The following is a 19,390-nucleotide window of genomic DNA, read 5'->3' as shown; positions in this document are numbered from 1 at the left end:
CAAGAGCGTGGTCGGTTGATTGGCGTGATGGAGGTTGATGGTCAATCCATTGGGTCTCCTAATTGTCTTTCTCATGCGAGAGAGGTCGGTTGATTGATTGGCGTGAGGAAAGCTATGTCAACGTGATGGGTCTCATAGTTGTCTTCCTCGTTCTTCTTCACGCAAAGGATGTCTATTAATCGATGCAATGGAGGTCAAAGGTCGGTCCATCGTCTTTCTCATCCTCTAGTTGGTGGGTCAGCGACAGGCAATATAGTTTACCCATCACATTTCTCTATTGTGCATGACTTCACGTGCAATGCTAACAACAAAAAGCAGTGCATGATTGGTCCAAATTTGCAATATGAGAAGTGTGATTGTTCCAAAATTAAGAGTTGAGGGACATGATAAGTCTCCTCTCAAGTTGAGGAGACTAAATGGCTCCAAAGACAAAATTTGAGGGCATATTTATGCCTTTTGTCTATATATAAGTATTTGTACACACATGCATAGATATGTATGTATATAAATATACATATACATACAAATACACATCTACAAATCTACATGTATATAAATACATATGCGAATATGATATACACATATATATATGTATATGCATATATGCATATATACACGTATATGTTATATATCTAAAATTTATGTATACATATGTATATTTTTACGTTATGTATGTTATATTATGTATCTATATACGTGTATACTTATATATGTTTATATAAATATGTAAATATATTGGTATATATATGTATATACATATGTAAATATATGTATATGTATGTATACATACATACAAGACGTATGTTTGTACGTAAATTTCGTTGGATGAATTTGTGTGCTAGTTTATGCTCGTATATGGTTGAGATTTGTAAGCTATTAGTGTAACAGTGTTTTATTGATGAATTTATTTAATATATATTTAATAGGTAATATTTTTAGGTTCTTGTGGTTAAAAAAATAGAAAGCTTTTGTTAGCCATCTTTCTTTTGAAATTTGTCAAACATCACTTGGGTATGGGTTTATTGAATATTTAGAAGATATGCCAAAATGTATGTAATATTCATGATTAATTATTAATTATTATTAATATTATTATTATTATTATTATGAAGAATCAAAGATGCGATAATTTGTAATTAACCGACAATTTAGGCGTGCACACAAATAATGTTTTGAGGCATAATGAAGTTGAAATAAAATTTTGATAATAAAAGAAGAAAACTATTCCGCAAAGTGCCACATATTGATAAAAATATGATTTCCTTGTTTTAGAATGTAAGAATAACAATCAACGAACTAACAATTTGGCGCTTGTATGTAGCATAACATGTAGCAGTTGGACGACGATTATTAATTAATTAATTAATAAATCACACACACACACACACACACACACGTATATATTTATATATATATATATAGAGAGAGAGAGAGAGAGAGAGAGCGAGCAGAAGCAAAGCCGGCAAACCCACCCGCCACGCACCCGGATCTTTTTTGGATTTCCTTGCGTCTCTCGTCCTCTGTTTCTATATATTCTTCCTCTCTTCGCTTTGACATCGCAAGAAAAGCAGGTTTTTATTATTTCTTTTCCATAATTCCATCCGATCCCTCAAAGAAAAAAGAATACGAAAATCCAATCTAAAAGCTCCTAATTTCTTCTTTTTTACAGTTGTATTTTTGACCTCGGATTGGAGTTCAGAGGCAGAGCCAACCACGTCCAATCGCTTCATCCGCAACGGTCCATTGCTCGTCGATCGTATCTGACAAAGATTTACAGATTTTTACAGAATCATCCTTTAACCTCTTCTCTTCCTTCTCCTTCCTCAACAGTTTCTTTGTGCTTTATTCGAGACTCTTTTTGTGGGTGGGTCTTTCTTAGAAAGAGCGCAAAAGGGCTCACATGCCATGTACATATAAAATTCAATTTCTTCCCTTTCTTTTCTCTCTCCCCAAATATATTCATTTTTTTTTTTGGACAAATAAAATCCAGTGAAAAACCCCCAACCCAACGGAGTTTGATGTGTTTTACTTCGTCAAACCCCTTTGGGTTGAGCCCTCCAAAACTCCAGATATCTACGTTTTTCTTTCTTATTCTTTGACTTTAAGTTTGCGTAAAATTCAAGATCTCTTAGATATTCTCAGCGTTTCCCTTTCTTTATCTTTTGCGTGTATATGTATATATATGTGTCTGTATATTTTCCCCAAGGTTTTGTTATTAGAGATTGGGACCCCGAATTCAGTTTTTGAACAGCTTTTGTTTCGGTAGGCTCTTGTTTGGACTGAAAGAAAAAAAAAAAAAAGAAGAAAGGGCGGGCGCAGCTGACCATATGTTTTTTCGACTGCAATTGTTGAGCCTGGTAATGTTATTTTTGGCTGATTTGGTTCTTGTCTGATCTGGGTCTTTTGTATTGCCAGCAGATTCTTCGCCTGTCTGAGGTGAGTCAGTAATCCAGAAAAATGGTTTCTTTATATTATTCTTAACCTGAATCCATATGTTAATTGTCATGGATTTTCTGGGCACATTGAGCTGGAAGAATCTTCCTTTCCGGTAATAAATTTTGCAGGTGTTGTTTATATTAAGATCAAGACTAAATAAGAGCTTTTATTGACTTGCAAAAGCAATTTTTTTGTTTCTCATCAGACCTAAGAGTTTAGGATAGCACATTATGGCTGGTGCGTCTATTTGGTATTGTCTTTCATTTTTTCGATGTGGTTTTAATGTTGTCTTTCTAAATTCCTTCTGTTATTTTAATCTACTCATGAACGAAAATCATATTCTTCGTTTGGATTAGATTTGGAAGCTTGGTTGTTGAATTTGAGATTTGCAAACTTAACTTCATCTTCCATTTTTTATCTCCTTATCACAATTGATTGCCCATCCAGTATTTCTCCGCGGTCTATCCCTCTTGCTTGCAATTTCCGTATTTTAAAATTCAGTTGCATGAAAATTTCTTTATTTTGCCTCCTCCCATTTTTGGCACTACCAGTTGAATCTGCTATGTGAGAGAGATAAAAGTGTTCCAGCGAAGATGCAGTTGTAAGAAGGTTGGGAGGTTGATCATCTTCATCCTCCGTTGGTCCCTTAGGCGTTCTGAATGTTTGTTACCATTTCCCGTAGCATTTTGCAACCATTTGTTCTGATAGATAATAACTCTTATTTTATGTTGTAGACATCTCTTTAGTAGTGGCATTCGTTCCACAGTGCGGATTATAAAATTTAAATTTTGACTGAAAATTATTTGCTTTGTTCTTTCGTCTGATTTGTTATGCACCATGATGATTTTTATTTGGAAACTGGTTAAAATTCTACTTTTTCTTTTAGAACTTGTATAATTCTTCACCATCTAGGAGAAATATAAAGAAGCATTGCTGTTAAAATATTTCGTAACTATAAGTGTAAATGTATTTAGATTTTGTATGCTGTCAAGGTCCTGAGGATAATTGGGGCATCTGAAATATTTTGGGTTCTATTTTACTTTTCACTGAATAATGGCTATTCTTTTTCTTGAACAAATACTTCCTGTGCTGGTAACAACTTTCTTGATCATGCTTGGGTAAAATTTTTATTTGGAAAGTGGTTGCAGATTTCTACTTTTTTCTTCCCATACTTGTATAATTCTTCATTATTTAGGAGAGTGGATGACATATTGCTTTTAACATATTTCGTAATTGATAAGCATATATGTTTTTTCATCTTGTATGCTGTGAAGGTTATAAGTATCATTGAGGCATCTGAAATTTCTGCTTCTACACTTTTTCTCACAGAATAAAGTCTGTTCTTTTATTGAACAAATAATTATTATGCAGGTAAAGGCTTTCTTGATCATGCACTGATAGCATTTCTTATTATGGGCTGGCTTAGCAAATTCTTCAAGGGCTCAAGCCACAAAATTTCAGAAGGACAATATCATTGGAATGGGGGATATGGAGAGGATGCAATTGGGAATGATCCTTCGAGTTTAGGGGTATTCATTTGCTAGTCCTTACATCTAGTTTTTGTCTTGCTACTTGTCATCTATTGTAAATTTCTGATCATTGTTTTCTTTATTTTATTTGTACCTTAACTCATGTTAAATGCTGGGAAACTTGACTGTTGTCAACCATTTTTCTTTTTTCTTTTTGCTTAGTCTTTTTGTTAACCTACTTGATTGGGTCACTATAGGATGCATGGTCAGAAATGGAAGATATTGATCGTGCTATTGCACTATCCCTTTCAGAGGAGGAGCATAAAAGGAATAATATTGTTGGTGAGTAATATTTTCCTATGTGATGATATCCATGACTACTTTTGGAAAGATAGTTTGTTCTTTGATGTGGACAAATATTCTAGCTAGCTTGTTCTGTACTTCGGATTAGCAATCAAATTTAGATGATGAAATGGTAATGTTTATCAACTCGCAATCAAATAATTAGAAGTGGCAAAAATGGATTTTTTTTGGGTAAATTACTATAAAATGGCTTTGGGTCAAGGCACAATGCATTGGTCTGTGGTTGAGTATGATTCTTGTCCTTTAGAACTATACATTTTTGATGATATAGTGATGTTCAATTCAGTTAATCTCCTTACTACTGCGATAATACTTGTGATATTCTTATTTTAGTCCTTTTGTTCTCTTGTGCCATGGGTATTACATCTCATGATCATCATTGTATTTGTACCATGTCCTCCTATTCTAGATGGGGAACCCTAGACTCAGTAAACAAAGAATCAATCATTCAAATGGGCTTACACATTGAATACAAAAATTGGAGGTGCATGGTTAGTTACTTGACAACAAGATTGTATGGCATGGTCGCAAATAATATACCAACTACCAAGACATATGATGTGAAAATAATATATACCAAAGCTTTATGACTTCATGCATTACAAGAACAAGGGGTACGGGCTCAGTACAAATTCTTGGTATGATCCAATTGTAACTATAAAAGTTTTAGTATGTGTTAGAACTTGATTTTGACAAGGGATTCTCTCGCGCAGGAATTGCGAACCGAAAGAAAGGGAGAGAATACAGAGAGAAAGAGAGAGAATTGAGAGAGAATACGAGAGAGAGAAATGAGATCCAATTGTATTCAAGCATACCCGCTCCAGTTACGTGTGTTGGCTTATATACCTCTCTCGAGGAGTGGCGCTAATATTTGAATTATATGCAGTTAACTATCGATCTTCTACATTCTTCTATCCTTCTAACTGCTTGCCCCTTTTATTATACTATTACCCTTCTTCTAATAGGCTATTACACGGCTACCGTTATCACATGACAATTCCCCTCCCCTTGGAATTCTTTTTGTCCTCAAGAAGAGTTAGTAGTCCTACCGCCTTTGGGAATTGTTGGAGTAAGTCCAGTAAGTACTCCCATGTGTTGTTCTCGGGGTGTAGGGTGGACCATCGCACCAACACTTGGGTAAGGGGTAGTTTTTGTTTGCAGATCACTCTCTTGCCCACAATAGCTACAGGTTCAACCACCTGTTGGGTCTCTGGAACTATCGGGGGCAGGGTAACACTCACTGGACTACTGCTTGGAGAGGGTTTGAGAAGTGATACGTGAAAAACTAAATGGATGGAGGTCTCTTATGGTAGTTGTAGTCTATACGCTGCCTTTCCCACCTAGGCTAGCACCTCATAAGGCTCATAGAACTTGGGATTGAGTTTAGTCACTACCTTTGGAGAGAAGGTCTTTAATTACGATTGCCTCAGTTTCAAATATACCCGGTCCCCAATTGAGAAGGATCGTTCGCTCCTCTTCTTATTAGCATACTATTTCATCCGGTTTTGGGCACTTGCCCATTCCTTCTTTAGAGTTTGCATGACTTACTGCTGCTGATCCAAATAATCATCAATTGTGGCCACCAAATTAGGACCTCCACTAATGGGTAACAGTGGTGGTTTGTACTCGAATAGTGCCTCAAACAGAGTCATCTTTAGGGTGGAATGGTGGTTGGTGTTGTACCACCATTGTGCCAAGGGTAGCCATTTGTGCCACCCTGTCGAGTGCACTAAGCACACGCACCGGAGATAGGTTTCAAGACATTGATTGACCCATTCTATTTGTCCATTTGTTTTCGGGTGGTAGGCAGATGACATATGGAGTTGTGTGCCCAATGACTTCATTAGCTCCCTCCAAAGTAGGCTTGTGAAGACTTTGTCTCGGTCTGTCACAATGACTTGGGGCAATCCATGCAATTTACCCACCTGCTCTAGAAACACCCGTGCAACCTCTTGGGCCCTGAAGGGATGTGCTAGGCTTAGAAAATGGCCGCACTTCGTAAATCTGTCCACGACTACCAGTATGCAGTCCTTGCCCTCTGACTTGGGCAATCCTTCAACAAAGTCCATGCCGATGCTTGACCAAGCCTGCTCTGACATATGCAACAGTTGTAGCAGCCCTAGGGGGTGGATGTTCTCATGCTTACATCGGTTGCAAATGTCACATCCCTTCACATATTCTTGCACCGCCTTTTTTAGCCCCGACCAATAGAATTGATGGACTCTATTGTAAGTACTCTAAACCCCTGAGTAGCCTCCCATAGGAGAATCATGTAAGGCTGTCAAGATCTTTCGTCGTGGCAACTCATCATCTCCAATCACCAATTTCTCTATGTACCTTAGCAGTCCATTCCTTAATGAATAGCTCGGTTTTCTAGTTGGGTCTAGGGTCAATTGCTCGATTAGATCTCTGGTCCAGTCTTCCTTCTCATAATTGGATGCCACTTCCAAATACCATTTAGGTATAACAGAAGTCATTGCCGTCGAAGTCCCTTCTTCCATGCAGCAGGAAAGGGCATTTGCTGCTTTGTTCTCATGTCCCTTCCTGCATTGGATAATATAATTAAGACCCATTAGTTTAGACATACCTTTCCTTTGGAGGTGTGTATGGAGTTTCTGCTGCAATAGGAATTTTAGACTTTCATGGTCTGTTCAGATAATGACTTTACTCCCCTCTAAATAGTGCCTCCACTTTTCTACCGCTATTAGGACAACTAGTAGTTCTTTCTCGTATACAGTGAGGCCCAAGTGCTTTGGTGATAAAGCCTGACTGATAAAGGCTAGTTGTCTACCCCCTTGTGCTAACACTGCTTCAACCCCATAATTGCTAGGATCGGTCTCTAGTACAAATGGTTAGTTGAAATCAGGCCCAATGTAGGGACCTCACTCATGGGCCTTCTTTAGCCTGTCAAAGGCGGCTTTAGCTTCATCACCCCAAAGAAACCCATAATTCTTCAGCAACTTAGTTAATGGCTTGCTGATGATGCTATAATTTTTAACAAACCTTCTGTAATAGCCTGTAAAGCCCAAAAATCCCGTAGGGCCTTCACGTTCGTTGGCCTTGGCCAAGTAGTCATTGCTGCCACCTTTTGGGGGTTCGTGCTCACTCCCTTTTTAGATATAACATGGCCAAGATATTCCACTTGGGTTTGTGCAAAGGCACATTTGGACTTCTTGATGAACAACTTATTGAATTTGAGGATTTGTAGAGTTATCCTTAAGTGCTCTAGGTGTTTAGGAAAATTGGGGCGGTAAATTAGGATATCATTGAAGAAGACCAAAATGAATTGGTGTAGGTAAGGCTCAAATATTTAGTTCATGAGGGCTTGGAAGGTTGTGGGTGTATTAGTTAAACTTAATCCAAAGGGTATTACCAAGAATTTGTAGTGCCTTTGGTGGGTTCTAAAGGCTGTTTTATGGATATCTTGGGGGTTCATATGGATTTGATGATATCCCGAACGGATGTCGAGTTTAGAGAAAACTTTACCCCTATGTAACTCATCTAATAGGTCCTCGATGATTGGAATAGGGAACTTGTTTTTGATGGTAAGAGAGTTGAGTTGGCGGTAGTCAATACAAAACCGCCAACTGTCGTATTTCTTTTTTACTAAAAGTAGAGGATAGGCATATGGGCTGATGCTAGGTCTGATAACTAATTGGTGTAACATTTCTTTTATCATGCGTTCGATCTCAGCTTTTTGTTTTGGGGGGTACTGGTAAGAACGAATGTTAACAGGCTCGACATTGGATTTAAGGTTTATAGTATGGTCCAAAGGGTCTAGGGGGTGGGAGAGCCTTAGGCTCCTCAAACAAATCCTTGAATTCAGCTAAGAGTACATCAAGTAAGTCCAATTGGTTTACCTCCCAGGGAATGGAGCCATTCCTCTTTGAGTCTAGCATAAGTTTCCCACCATAGTCCGGTTCCTCCTCTTCCTAGTTAACTACTTGCATCGAGAACAGTTGAGTCACCTATGTCCACTTGTTTTTGGATAGCTTATGCAATCTCTTTCCTGAGATAAGTTTGCAAGTACCAACCTTCGCACTGCCAGTGATAGTAATTTTTTTTTCCCCTTTTTCAAAAGTAACTTCCATTTTCTTAAAATGAAAGCAAATGGGGCTTACTTCTCTCATCCAGTCCACACCCAAGATCATGTCACAGCCTCCCAACCTGAGGAGTTTTAAGTCAGCCTCGAAGACTTCCCCCTGCATTTGCCAACAAAATCCCATACAGGCTGATTTGCAAATTACTTTCTGTCCATTCGCGACAGTAACAGACAATGGTCGAGTCCCTGTTAGTCTGCAATGAAGCCTCTTAGCTACGCCTTCATCAAGGAAGCTATGTGTGCTTCCACTGTCAATGAGTTTTGACAGGTCGTTGTCTTGTGCTTTACCATCTACTTTTATGATCTTACTAGTGGACACTCCCCTTAGAGTATAAAGGGAAATATAACGACCCGCTCCCACTTACGGGCGTTACTCGTGAATAGTCACCGAACCACTCACACGTTTGGGGCATTTTGAGAAGAGTTGGACTATGTTTTTTAAGGGGAAACGCCTTAGATGGGAACTTGCTTTCGTTCTTCCCTTCGGTCCACTCAGGTTCTGGGCAAGAACCCAAACTCCTTGGTGGTCATCATCCTTCTTAGGCCAACTCAAAGCCTGAGGATGACTATCCCAGGATCAACTAGCACTACTCTAATGACGCCTCAAATCCCTAAGGTTGACGAACTACGACAAAGGTCAAGGGACTTTAAAAAAAATTCTTCTTCCTTTATTGGTCCTTAATTTCGAATTTTAAAGAAAAATCCCTCCCTTGCCAAATTGTATAATTTATAAACACTTGGGCCCAATTTAGGCCCATTATTTGCCTTAGAATTTCCAAAAATTCCCTTTAAGCAAATTTATCGATTAACAATGTAAGGGCCCAACACATACCCTACTCTTTGCCAAACTTTATTTTAAATTGCTTTAATCTTCCCCCAATTTTTAAAACTCCACTTGGTTTCCCAAATTATTCAAAGTAATTTAGGCCTTCATAATGGCCCATTATTGCTTTTAAATCTCCAAAAATTCTCAAGTAATTTCTCAAAATAACCATATTTTTTTTTCAGAAAAGTCTTAAATTTTCCAGAAATGCCCTTCAGCCCCTGAAATATCCTTTTTAAAAAATTTAATTTTTTTCCCTTATTTGCTGTTTTTCCACCTCAAATACATTTTCTGTGAGACATGCACCAAGAAACCCATTTCCAACTTTATACATCCACAAAATCAGATTGTTTACAAATATTGGAACCCCAAAATTTTATGCTTAAACCCTTAAAATGGCATGACAATATAAGCATCACTCCCTTTCCCTTAGAAGACGTACCATCTACAAGTGAGGTAAAATAAACCTCATGAGCTCGAAAGCTCAATAAGGGTGCATGGTATGTAAGCATGAACATAACATAAATGTGATGACAAATGCATGTTTGAGGCTTAAACCTACCCCTTTTTCCCCTAACCTCATGGCCATAGGTCTTAAGATCACTTTGCACATGCCAAACATTCACATAGAAAGTTAAAGAAGAACTTACTACATGCTAGCCACCATCCCATGGGGCTCCCTTACCTTAGATTTTTGGATGCTTTGGAACAAGGTTGCTTTCAAGAGCCCTTAAGCTTCCAATACCCTAAAAGAAATGAAACCCCCCTTTGAATCAATCAAAATCTTAAGGCTAGGAGATAAGAAGACTAAATCTTGAAGTAGATTAGATCAAATTTAAATGTTGGGAGAGGTAGTATAAATAGGGAGGTTGTGGTTGACGGCCAAACTTTGCTTGGCTGAGAGGAGAATTTGCTAGAAGGAAAAAGAAGGGAGGAAGAAAGAAGGTATGTTCTTGAGTTTAACTTCTTTGAGTAAAGAGAAGAGTCCTCTTAGTCTTCAAGATTTAATCTACTTCAAGATTTAGTCTTCTTATCTCCTAGCCTTAAGATTTTGATTGATTCAAAGGGGGGTTTCATTTCTTTTAGGGTATTGGAAGCTTAAGGACTCTTGAAAGCAACCTTGTTCCAAAGCATCCAAAAATCTAAGGTAAGGGAGCCCCATGGGACGGTGGCTAGCATGTAGTAAGTTGTTCTTTAACTTTCTATGTGAATGTTTGGCATGTGCAAAGTGATCTTAAGACCTATGGCCATGAGGTTAGGGGAAAAAAGGGTAGGTTTAAGCCTCAAACCATGTTGGTTGTAATACCCCATGTTTAGACAAGGTTGCCATGTAATTTTAATAAGTTTAGAATACCGAAAAAATTGGCTTGATAATAGTTATAAGTACCAAATCGACTGTAGGGAATGCCTCGGAGTGAAATTGTCTAAAGAAAATTATATGGTTCTCGACGAGCGTTTCGAGATAGGATTTATGGTATCGAAAGAAATCGAATTGGAACAGTTTTCGGTACAACTAAAATACAGCTGCTAATTAGGCTGTAAAACTGAATTGTCGTAGGGGACTCTCGAAAAATCAACGGAACCCTAGGGGGGCTCTGATTTTGCTTAATGAGCAACCCTTCAATGGTTTCGGGATCAAACGATAGCTCAGTGAGGACAATGGGACAAAATTGTCCAAATTGAGTAACCTTAAAGTTATTAATAATGGATTTTCAGTATTGAAATACAATTTAATTCAGCGTTTGAGGGCGTATTTGCTATAAGGGAATTACTCAAGTGATAATATGAGAAAATTGGAATTTAATGCATACTTTTATATATATTAATGTAATATATGATATATAAATATATATATATATATATGTGTGTGTACACGCATGGCAGAGGCCATGCCTCTGTAAAACGCAATGGCCATGCGCTGCCACTCCATACTTCAAATCCCATGCCCTGCAACTCCAGATCAGCTGCGCCCCTACAAGATTCAAGCCATGCCTCTGAAAATTGGCCGAGATTTGCGCAAAGAAGGTATGGGCAAAAGCGTGAGGTGAGGCGATGAAAATCGGCTATAAAAAGGGCGAGGTTGAGAGCAAATGGGGAAGTGCAACAGAGAGTTGCAGAGAAGGAGAGAGAGCAGCCGCGAGCTTAACGGCTGGTTTGCAAGTGTGGAGTAGCTCCCACGGTGGTTCTGAGGCAGCGGGCGAGCTCGGTGGAGGCGCGAAAGGCTTCCGGCGTTGGCGGAAGCAACCATGGTAGTCGTGGAGCTGCCATTGCAGCAGCTTGGTGACGCGGCAGTAGCGCGCAGGAGCCACGGCAGCGAGCATGGGAGGCCGAAAGCGCGGAGAGGCGATTGGCGGAGGCGCGCGGTGGTGCGAGCAAGTAGCGGCGGCTGGCGGAAGGGCCGGGTGCCGGCAGGGCGCGATGCTGTGCGTGCGTAGGTGTTGGTTGCAGGCAGTCGCGGGTGAAGAAGAAGAAGAGGAAGAGAAGAAGGAGAAAGGGAGAAAAAGAAGAAGGAAGAAGAGAAGAAGAAAGAAAAGAAAGAGAAAAGAAAGAAGAAAAGGAAAAAAAGAAAAAAGAAAAAAGAAAAAAAGGAGCATGGTTGTATGAGCATGGGGCGGGAGGAGGAAGAAGAAGGTGGAGAAGAAGAGGTGAAATAAAAGAAAAAAAAAAAAAAGAAGAAAAAGAAATAGAAAAGAAAAGAAAAGAAAATGGAAGAAAAAATAGGAAAAATAGAGGAAATCTGGAAAAAATTTCTGAAAAATAGGAAATAGAGTTTTATGGTTATTTCGGCGATTTTAGGCAAGAAAATGGTTCGGGCACGCATTTCGAGATCAGGGCACGTATATTGAGAAAGCTAGAGATGCTAAGTTAAGGTGAGTAAAATTCTCTAGAAAATTTCAGAAATTCAAAAATATTATTTTATGAATTGTCGTAGTGAAATATTTGAGAAAATAATTGAGAAATATTTAGTTTGGATTTATTGAGGAAAATTAGGAAGAAATAGAAAGAAAATTAAAGAAAATGCTAGAAATTATGGAAAAATAGGTTTTAATATTTATTTAAATAAATATGGTGATTAGGATGCCTGAGGATTAAATTTGAAGAGATTTGTGCAAATTTTGAGGTTGGCACGCAAATCGAGGCGATGCACGGATATCGAAGTAGCCCGATAAGCTTGAGAAGGTAAGTGGTACTTCTCAATTGAATTTAGTTTTATGGAAAATGCCTGGTTTGTAAGTGATTTATGTTCCTCGAAAATGTTTTCATCATATTGACATACTCTGATATGTATTCATCACGTAGACTGCATACATGACATGACTGTGAAATGCATAAATACACGTTAATATCATTGATCACTCGCATTGAGGTCATAGGGAGTACGAACTGGCACCGCTGCTTTACTAAGGGTGCACCCATACACCCCGGTTTCGAAAGAGGTGGTCGCAAAAATAGTAGGTAGCATGAGGGGTGCAGTTGACACCTACGATAAAAGACATTGCATATACACATGATATAGCATTATGTACCCTTACTTAGATGGTTCATCATCTAATTTGGGTTTTTGCCCCTGAAATATTCAAACGTTTCAGATAGAGATTATAGTAGATTCGAGGATAAATGAGGTATGAAATGACACTTAGTAGAGTGCATGAAAAATGAAATGTATGTTATGTAGCCCATGTATTTAAGTTCTGCTACTTTGAATTCTGAACGTTTTTAGAAACGTTGATGTATATCCTTATGGTTAATAAAGATATAAGATTTGATTTATTATCAATGTTAAGATATCAAGTTTCGATCATTGCTTCCGCATTTGATGTGTATAGTGATTCTCTTTTGAGAAAAATGATTGGAAGTTCTGGGACAGATTCGAGATATGATGTGATTTAGCATTAAGTTTGGAAGAAAAAAAATTATTGTCCTAAAATTGTCCCAAGTTTATAACGCGCCCGGGAAATGGGGCGTTACATTGGTGGTGAGGATCTAAAGCCCTTACTTGTTGCATGCATTTGTCATCACATTTATGTTATGTTCATGCTTACATACCATGCACCCTTATTGAGCTTTCGAGCTCATGAGGTTTATTTTACCTCACTTGTAGATGGTACATCTTCTAAGGGAAATGGAGTGATGGATGCTTGAAGCTTGTTGGTGTTGAAGACTTCTCTTTGTGTAATTATTTTGCCAAGATTGGAACCATATCTCGTGATGCTTATATTGTCATGCCATTTTAAGGGTTTAAGCATAAAATTTTGGGGTTCCAATTTTTGTAAACAATCTGATTTTGTGGATGTATAAAGTTGGAAATGGGTTTCTTGGTGCATGTCTCACGGAAAATGTATTTGAGGTGGAAAAATAGCAAATATGGGAAAAAATTTAAATTTTTTAGAAAGGATATTTCAGGGGCTGAAGGGCATTTTTGGAAAATTTAAGACTTCTGAAAAAAAAAATATGGTTATTTTGAGAAACTGCTTGAGAATTTTTGGAGATTTAAAAGCAATAATGGGCCATTATGAAGGCCTAAATTACTTTGAATAATTTGGGAAACCAAGTGGAGTTTTAAAAATTGGGGGAAGATTAAAGCAATTTAAAATAAAGTTTGGCAAAGAGTAGGGTATGTGTTGGGCCCTTATATTGTTAATCGATAAATTTACTTAAAGGGAATTTTTGGAAATTCTAAGGCAAATAATGGGCCTAAATTGGGCCCAAGTGTTTATAAATTATACTGTAGTCTTTAAAACCGCCACACACTCACAACAAACTATCCCTCAAGAACTCACTGATTATACCTCTAACAATAGACACACAATCACTCAATAGAAAGGACAAGAATAGAAATAGAAAACAACAACAAGATACACCAGATTTTATCCTGGTTCAGTCTCATAATTGAGGCTTACATCCAGACTGCCTTAGGCCCATGAAATCTCCACTATCTTGACAACTTTACAGCAATTATATGAACTAGGAAACCCTTTCTTTCCCTTAGTCTAAAACCCTAGACTACCAAGAGAAGAAACCCCAAGAGAAATATAGAATCTCTCGGCCTAGCGCATCAGCTCAACCTTTACAAGATATTCCTGAGATCTCACACCCACAACCGAGCCCTCCCAGCCCCTATTTATAAAGCATAGAGGCGGGCAAGGCAGTTACAACCAACTGCCCTAACGGATTGAGAAACTAACTAACTAACTTCTGGACAACTATAAAAAACAATAAGGAAATTCATTACATCAAGTAAACTATGGTAACAGATTTATACAAGCAAATAATCTAAGTACATAAACTAATCTAAAACAAATGTCTTCACAATTCTCCACCCATTTGAATTAGATTCTCTGCACTTTAGCTTTCTGCACTCCTACTCCATCTTCAATTCTGATCTGGACTAAGATTCAGTTGCTTGATATGATGCTGAAGCTTTGAAACTGGAACAACTTTAGTAAATATATCTTCAGCATTATTTTCACCTGTAACTTTGATTAGATCAACAAGTTTATTTTCAATGATATCCCTAATGAAATGATACCTAATATCTATGTGTTTTGTCCTCTCATGGTGAGCCTGGTTCTTTGATAAATGTATGGCACTTTGACCATCACACATCAAAGTAACTTTAACCTCTAAACCTAGAAGCTCTCCCACTAGCCCCTTAAGCCATATAGCCTCTTTAATTGCATCAGCAACAACTATATACTCTGCCTCGGTAGTAGATAGAGCTACCACATGTTGGAGGCTAGACTTCCAACTAATAGAGTAATTCCACAATTTAAACACATAACCAGATGTGGATCTACGCTTATCAAGATCAATAGCATAATTTGCATCTGAGAAGCCTAAAATGCTAGGATTTTCACCTATCTTAGCTCCACCATAGGACAATACATTCTTGCTAGTGACCCTTAGGTATCTAAGCATCCATTTTACAGCCATCCAATGGGATCTACCTGGGTTTGCCATGAAGTGGCTAACCACACTCATTGCATGATCTAGATTGGGGCGGGTACACACCATTCCATACATTAGGCTGCCAACAGCATTTGAGTATGGAATGTTCTCCATTTCTCTGCTCTCCACCTCATCTTTAGGGGACTGTTTTGAAGATAATTTGAAATGAGGTGCAAATGGCACGCTCACTGGTTTTGAAACAGTCATACCAAACCTAGAGAGTAGCTTTTCTATATAGGATTTTTGAGATGAGAATATTTTCCTATGCTGTCTATCCCTTGAGATTTCCATCCCTAGAATCTTTCTAGCCTCACCTAGCTCCTTCATTTCAAATTCAGCCTTTAATTTCTGCTTAAGTTGCTGAATTTCTTTATGGGATTGACTTGCAATAAGCATGTCATCCACATATAGCAGTAAGTATATTGAAATGCTAGGAGATATGTGCTTAAGATACACACAACAGTCATAGGAACATCTTGAATATCCTTGGCCTATCATAACAGTATTAAATCGACGATACCATTGCTTTGGAGATTGTTTGAGCCCATAGAGAGACTTTTTGAGCAAACAAACTTTCTCTACCTTATCCTTAACTTCAAAATCTCTAGGTTGGTTCATATATATCTTCTCTTCCAACTCTCCATGAAGGAAAGCTGTGGTAACATCCATCTGCTCCAATTTCAAGTTCAATTGGGCAGTGATGGCCAGCAAAACTCTTATTGATGTATGCCTTACAACTGGGGAGAAAACTTCATTATAATCAACCCCTTGGACTTGAGTAAACTCTCTAGCAACTAGCCTAGCATTGAATCTAGGCTTAGAATTTTCATCAGCTCATTCTTTTATTTTGTAGAGCCATTTGCAGCTTACAATCCTTTTCCCTATGGGTTTTTCTACTAGTTCCTAGGTTTGGTTTTTCTTAAGGGAAGATATTTCTGATTTCATGGCTTCTATCCATTTTTGGGAATCCTTGGATGCTATAGCTTGGTCATAGGATTGGGGCTCTTCATCAGAAATTTTGGAGGCACTATATAAAGCATAGGCTACTAAATCTGAGTAGCCAAACCTAAGAGGAGGCCTACGGACTCTAGGCTGCCTATCTCGAGCCACACTATACCTATTAGGGTTTGGGATATCTGCAATGCTAGAATTAGCATCACTGTCAGCCTCTTCTTCCTCATATTGAGAGGTTTCAGCATGCTGTTCTTCATCTTGAAACTAGTCATTTTGGTCCAAAAATGATCCAGGTTCTATCTCATTTATTTTAGACTCTATTCCATGAATATCTACCTTCATAGAGTCCCTCTTTTCACCTAGATCCTTCTGGGTTTCATTTGTGCTTAGACTCATGGTAGTTGACTCATCAAATGTCACATCCCTTGAGATTATTGTCTTAGGTCCTTCTGTTTCAAGGTTCCATAGTTTATATCCCTTTACACCAGTTGGGTAACCTATAAAGAGACATTTCTTGGCCCTAGGTTCAAGCTTGCCTTGCTTCACATGAGCATAGGCTAAGCACCCAAATACCCTAAGGTGGGAAAGACTAGGCTTGTGGCCTGTCCATTTCTCATAAGGGGTTTGCAAATCTATGGCTTTAGATGGGGTTCAGTTGAGAACATGGGCTGCAGTGGACACTGCTTCCCCCCAGAAAATTTTCGGCAAATGAGCATGGAATAACATGCATCTTACCCTTTCTAAAATTGTCTGATTCATCCTCTCAGCCACTCCGTTTTGCTGAGGATTTCCAGGCGCTGTTAAGTGCCTAATTATGCCATTTTCATTGCACATTTCACTGAATTCCTTATTGCAGAATTCTAGACCATTATCTGTCCTAATGGCTTTAATTTTCTTTCCCATTTGAGCTTCTATCATTGTCTTCCAATTTCTAAAGGTCCCACAAGTTGGATCTTTAGTTTTCAGCACATAAACCCACAACATTCTAGAATAGTCATCTATGATTGAAAGAAAATATCTAGAACCTCCATGGGTTGGGGTTGGGGCTGGTCCCCACAGATCTGAGTGTATGTAATCTAAGATAGACTTAGATGAGTGAATGACAGTCTTATTGAACCTAAGTTTTGCTGCCTTTCCATAGGTGCAAGACTCACATTTGGACAAAACCAAGACTTGGCTCTTTTCTAGAATCCCTTGTTTAGCTAACTCCTTGAGCCCTTGCTCACTTATATGTGACATCCTTAGATGCCACAGTTTTGCCAGATCTTGGGATTTGCTGCTTACTGCTGCAGCCTCACCACTTAAGGTGCAGGCTTGTAAGATATAAATGCCATTCTGCAATTTAGCCTTCATGCAGACAAGTGACCCCTTGGTTACTGTTATGGCTCCTGTCTCCTCTTTAAATTTTAGGCCATTTCTGTCCAATTCTCCAAGGGAAACCAAGTTTCTCTTGAGATCGGGCACATGTCTGACTGCAGAAAGAGTCATAACAGTGCCATCATTCATCCTCAGCCTCACATCTCCCACTCCAATAACCCTACACTTATGATTATTTCTCAGCAAGACCTTACCCCCATTGATTTCTCTATAGTTTTGAATCAAAACCTTCCTTGGGGTCATGTGGTATGAACAGCTCGAATCCATTACCCAATCATCATTTCCAGCCATTTCAGTGACAGTTAATGCCTCTGAACTATCATACCCAAGGTCAACTAGATTTGCTCCACCATCGGATGATTTCTTTTCAGCCATATCTTTCTTCCTTTTAGGGCAATATCTCTTGATATGCCCTTCCTCCTGGCAGTAGTAACATTTAGTAGGGCCCTTTCCATTTCTAGATTTTGATCTAGACTTTCCCTTTTTCCCTTTTGAGTCCTTTTTGGTACTCCTAGACCTTATGGTTAGGGCATCACTAGGGGTGGATTTTACATCCATTTTTATTCTCAATTCCTTTAAGTTTAGGGCTCCTATTACATCTTCTAAAGTTAGCTTGTCCCTGCCATGTTGTAGAATGTCTACAAAGTTTTCATAAGACTTAGGCAATGAATAAAGAAGAACTAGGGCTCTATCTTCATCCTCATAGTTTACTCCTATATTCTCTAAGTCAAGACACAGCTTTTTGAATTCATTTAGATGCTCTTGAAGTTTATGATTTTCTTGCATCTTATATGTGAAGAATTTAGCCTTTAAATACAGTCTACTGGATAAAGTCTTCTTTAAATAAAGAGACTCCAATTTCATCCAGATTTCAGTAGCTGTTTTTAATTTTGAAACTTCTCGGAGAACTTTGTCTCCAAGACTCAAGATAAGCATGTTGTATGCTTTCTTGTTAATTTCCTTATCCTCTAAAGATATGGTTTTAGGATCCTTACCTTCAGAGCTTCCCTCGGTAGTTACCTCTTGTTCGATTGCTTTTTCCAATCCAAGACTGCACAGCAGGGCTTCCATCTTGATCCGCCAGAGACCAAAATCATTGCTGCTGTCGAACTTCTCCACATCATATCGAGTGGCCGATGAGGGTGCCATAATCGCCTACCAGAACTGACTCTGGTTTCTTGAGAATCTTGAAAATCTTGATAGAGTTGCTGGAGATGATCCCTAGAGCTCTGATACCAGATTGTAGTCTTTAAAACCGCCACACACTCACAGCAAACTATCCCTCAAGAACTCACTGATTATACCTCTAACAATAGACACACAATCACTCGATAGAAAGGACAAGAATAGAAATAGAAAACAGCAACAAGATACACCAGATTTTATCCTGGTTCAGTCTCATAATTGAGACCTACATCCAAACTGCCTTAGGCCCATGAAATCTCCACTATCTTGACAACTTTACAGCAATTATATGAACTAGGAAACCCTATCTTTCCCTTAGTCTAAAACCCTAGACTACCAAGAGAAGAAACCCTAAGAGAAATACAAAATCTCTCAGCCTAGTGCATCCGCTCAACCTTTACAAGATATTCCTGAGATCTCACACCCACAACCGAGCCCTCCCAGCCCCTATTTATAAAGCATAGAGGCGGGCAAGGTAGTTACAACCAACTGCCCTAACTGATCGAGAAACTAACTAACTAACTTCTGGACAGCTATAAAAAACAATAAGGAAATTCATTACATCAAGTAAACTATGGTAACAGATTTATACAAGCAAATAATCTAAGTACATAAACTAATCTAAAACAAATGTCTTCACATATACAATTTGGCAAGGGAGGGATTTTTCTTTAAAATTCGAAATTAAGGCCCAATAAAGGAAGAAGAACTTTTTTTAAAGTTCCTTGACCT

General features: G+C 38.4%; 1 protein-coding gene across 3 annotated transcripts in view; it reads left to right on the top strand.

The window, feature by feature from the left end:
- Positions 1-1,431: 1,431 nt before the first annotated feature.
- Positions 1,432-19,390, top strand: part of LOC127807400 (protein DA1-related 1-like) — a 56,815-nt gene continuing 38,856 nt past the window's right edge. The window contains exons 1-4 of one of the 3 annotated variants that reach the window (XM_052345219.1): positions 1,432-1,571; positions 1,670-2,436; positions 3,808-3,965; positions 4,163-4,247. In XM_052345219.1, coding sequence (XP_052201179.1) covers positions 3,849-3,965; positions 4,163-4,247 — 202 coding nt within the window. In that variant the 5' untranslated portion in view covers positions 1,432-1,571; positions 1,670-2,436; positions 3,808-3,848. The other 2 variants (XM_052345220.1, XM_052345221.1) reach the window with 2 other exon arrangements.

Source organism: Diospyros lotus, chromosome 8 (genome assembly GCF_014633365.1).
Source record: "Diospyros lotus cultivar Yz01 chromosome 8, ASM1463336v1, whole genome shotgun sequence".
NCBI lineage: Eukaryota > Viridiplantae > Streptophyta > Magnoliopsida > Ericales > Ebenaceae > Diospyros > Diospyros lotus.
Note: the sequence above shows the minus strand (reverse complement) of the source record. Positions and strands in the feature narration are given on the sequence as shown.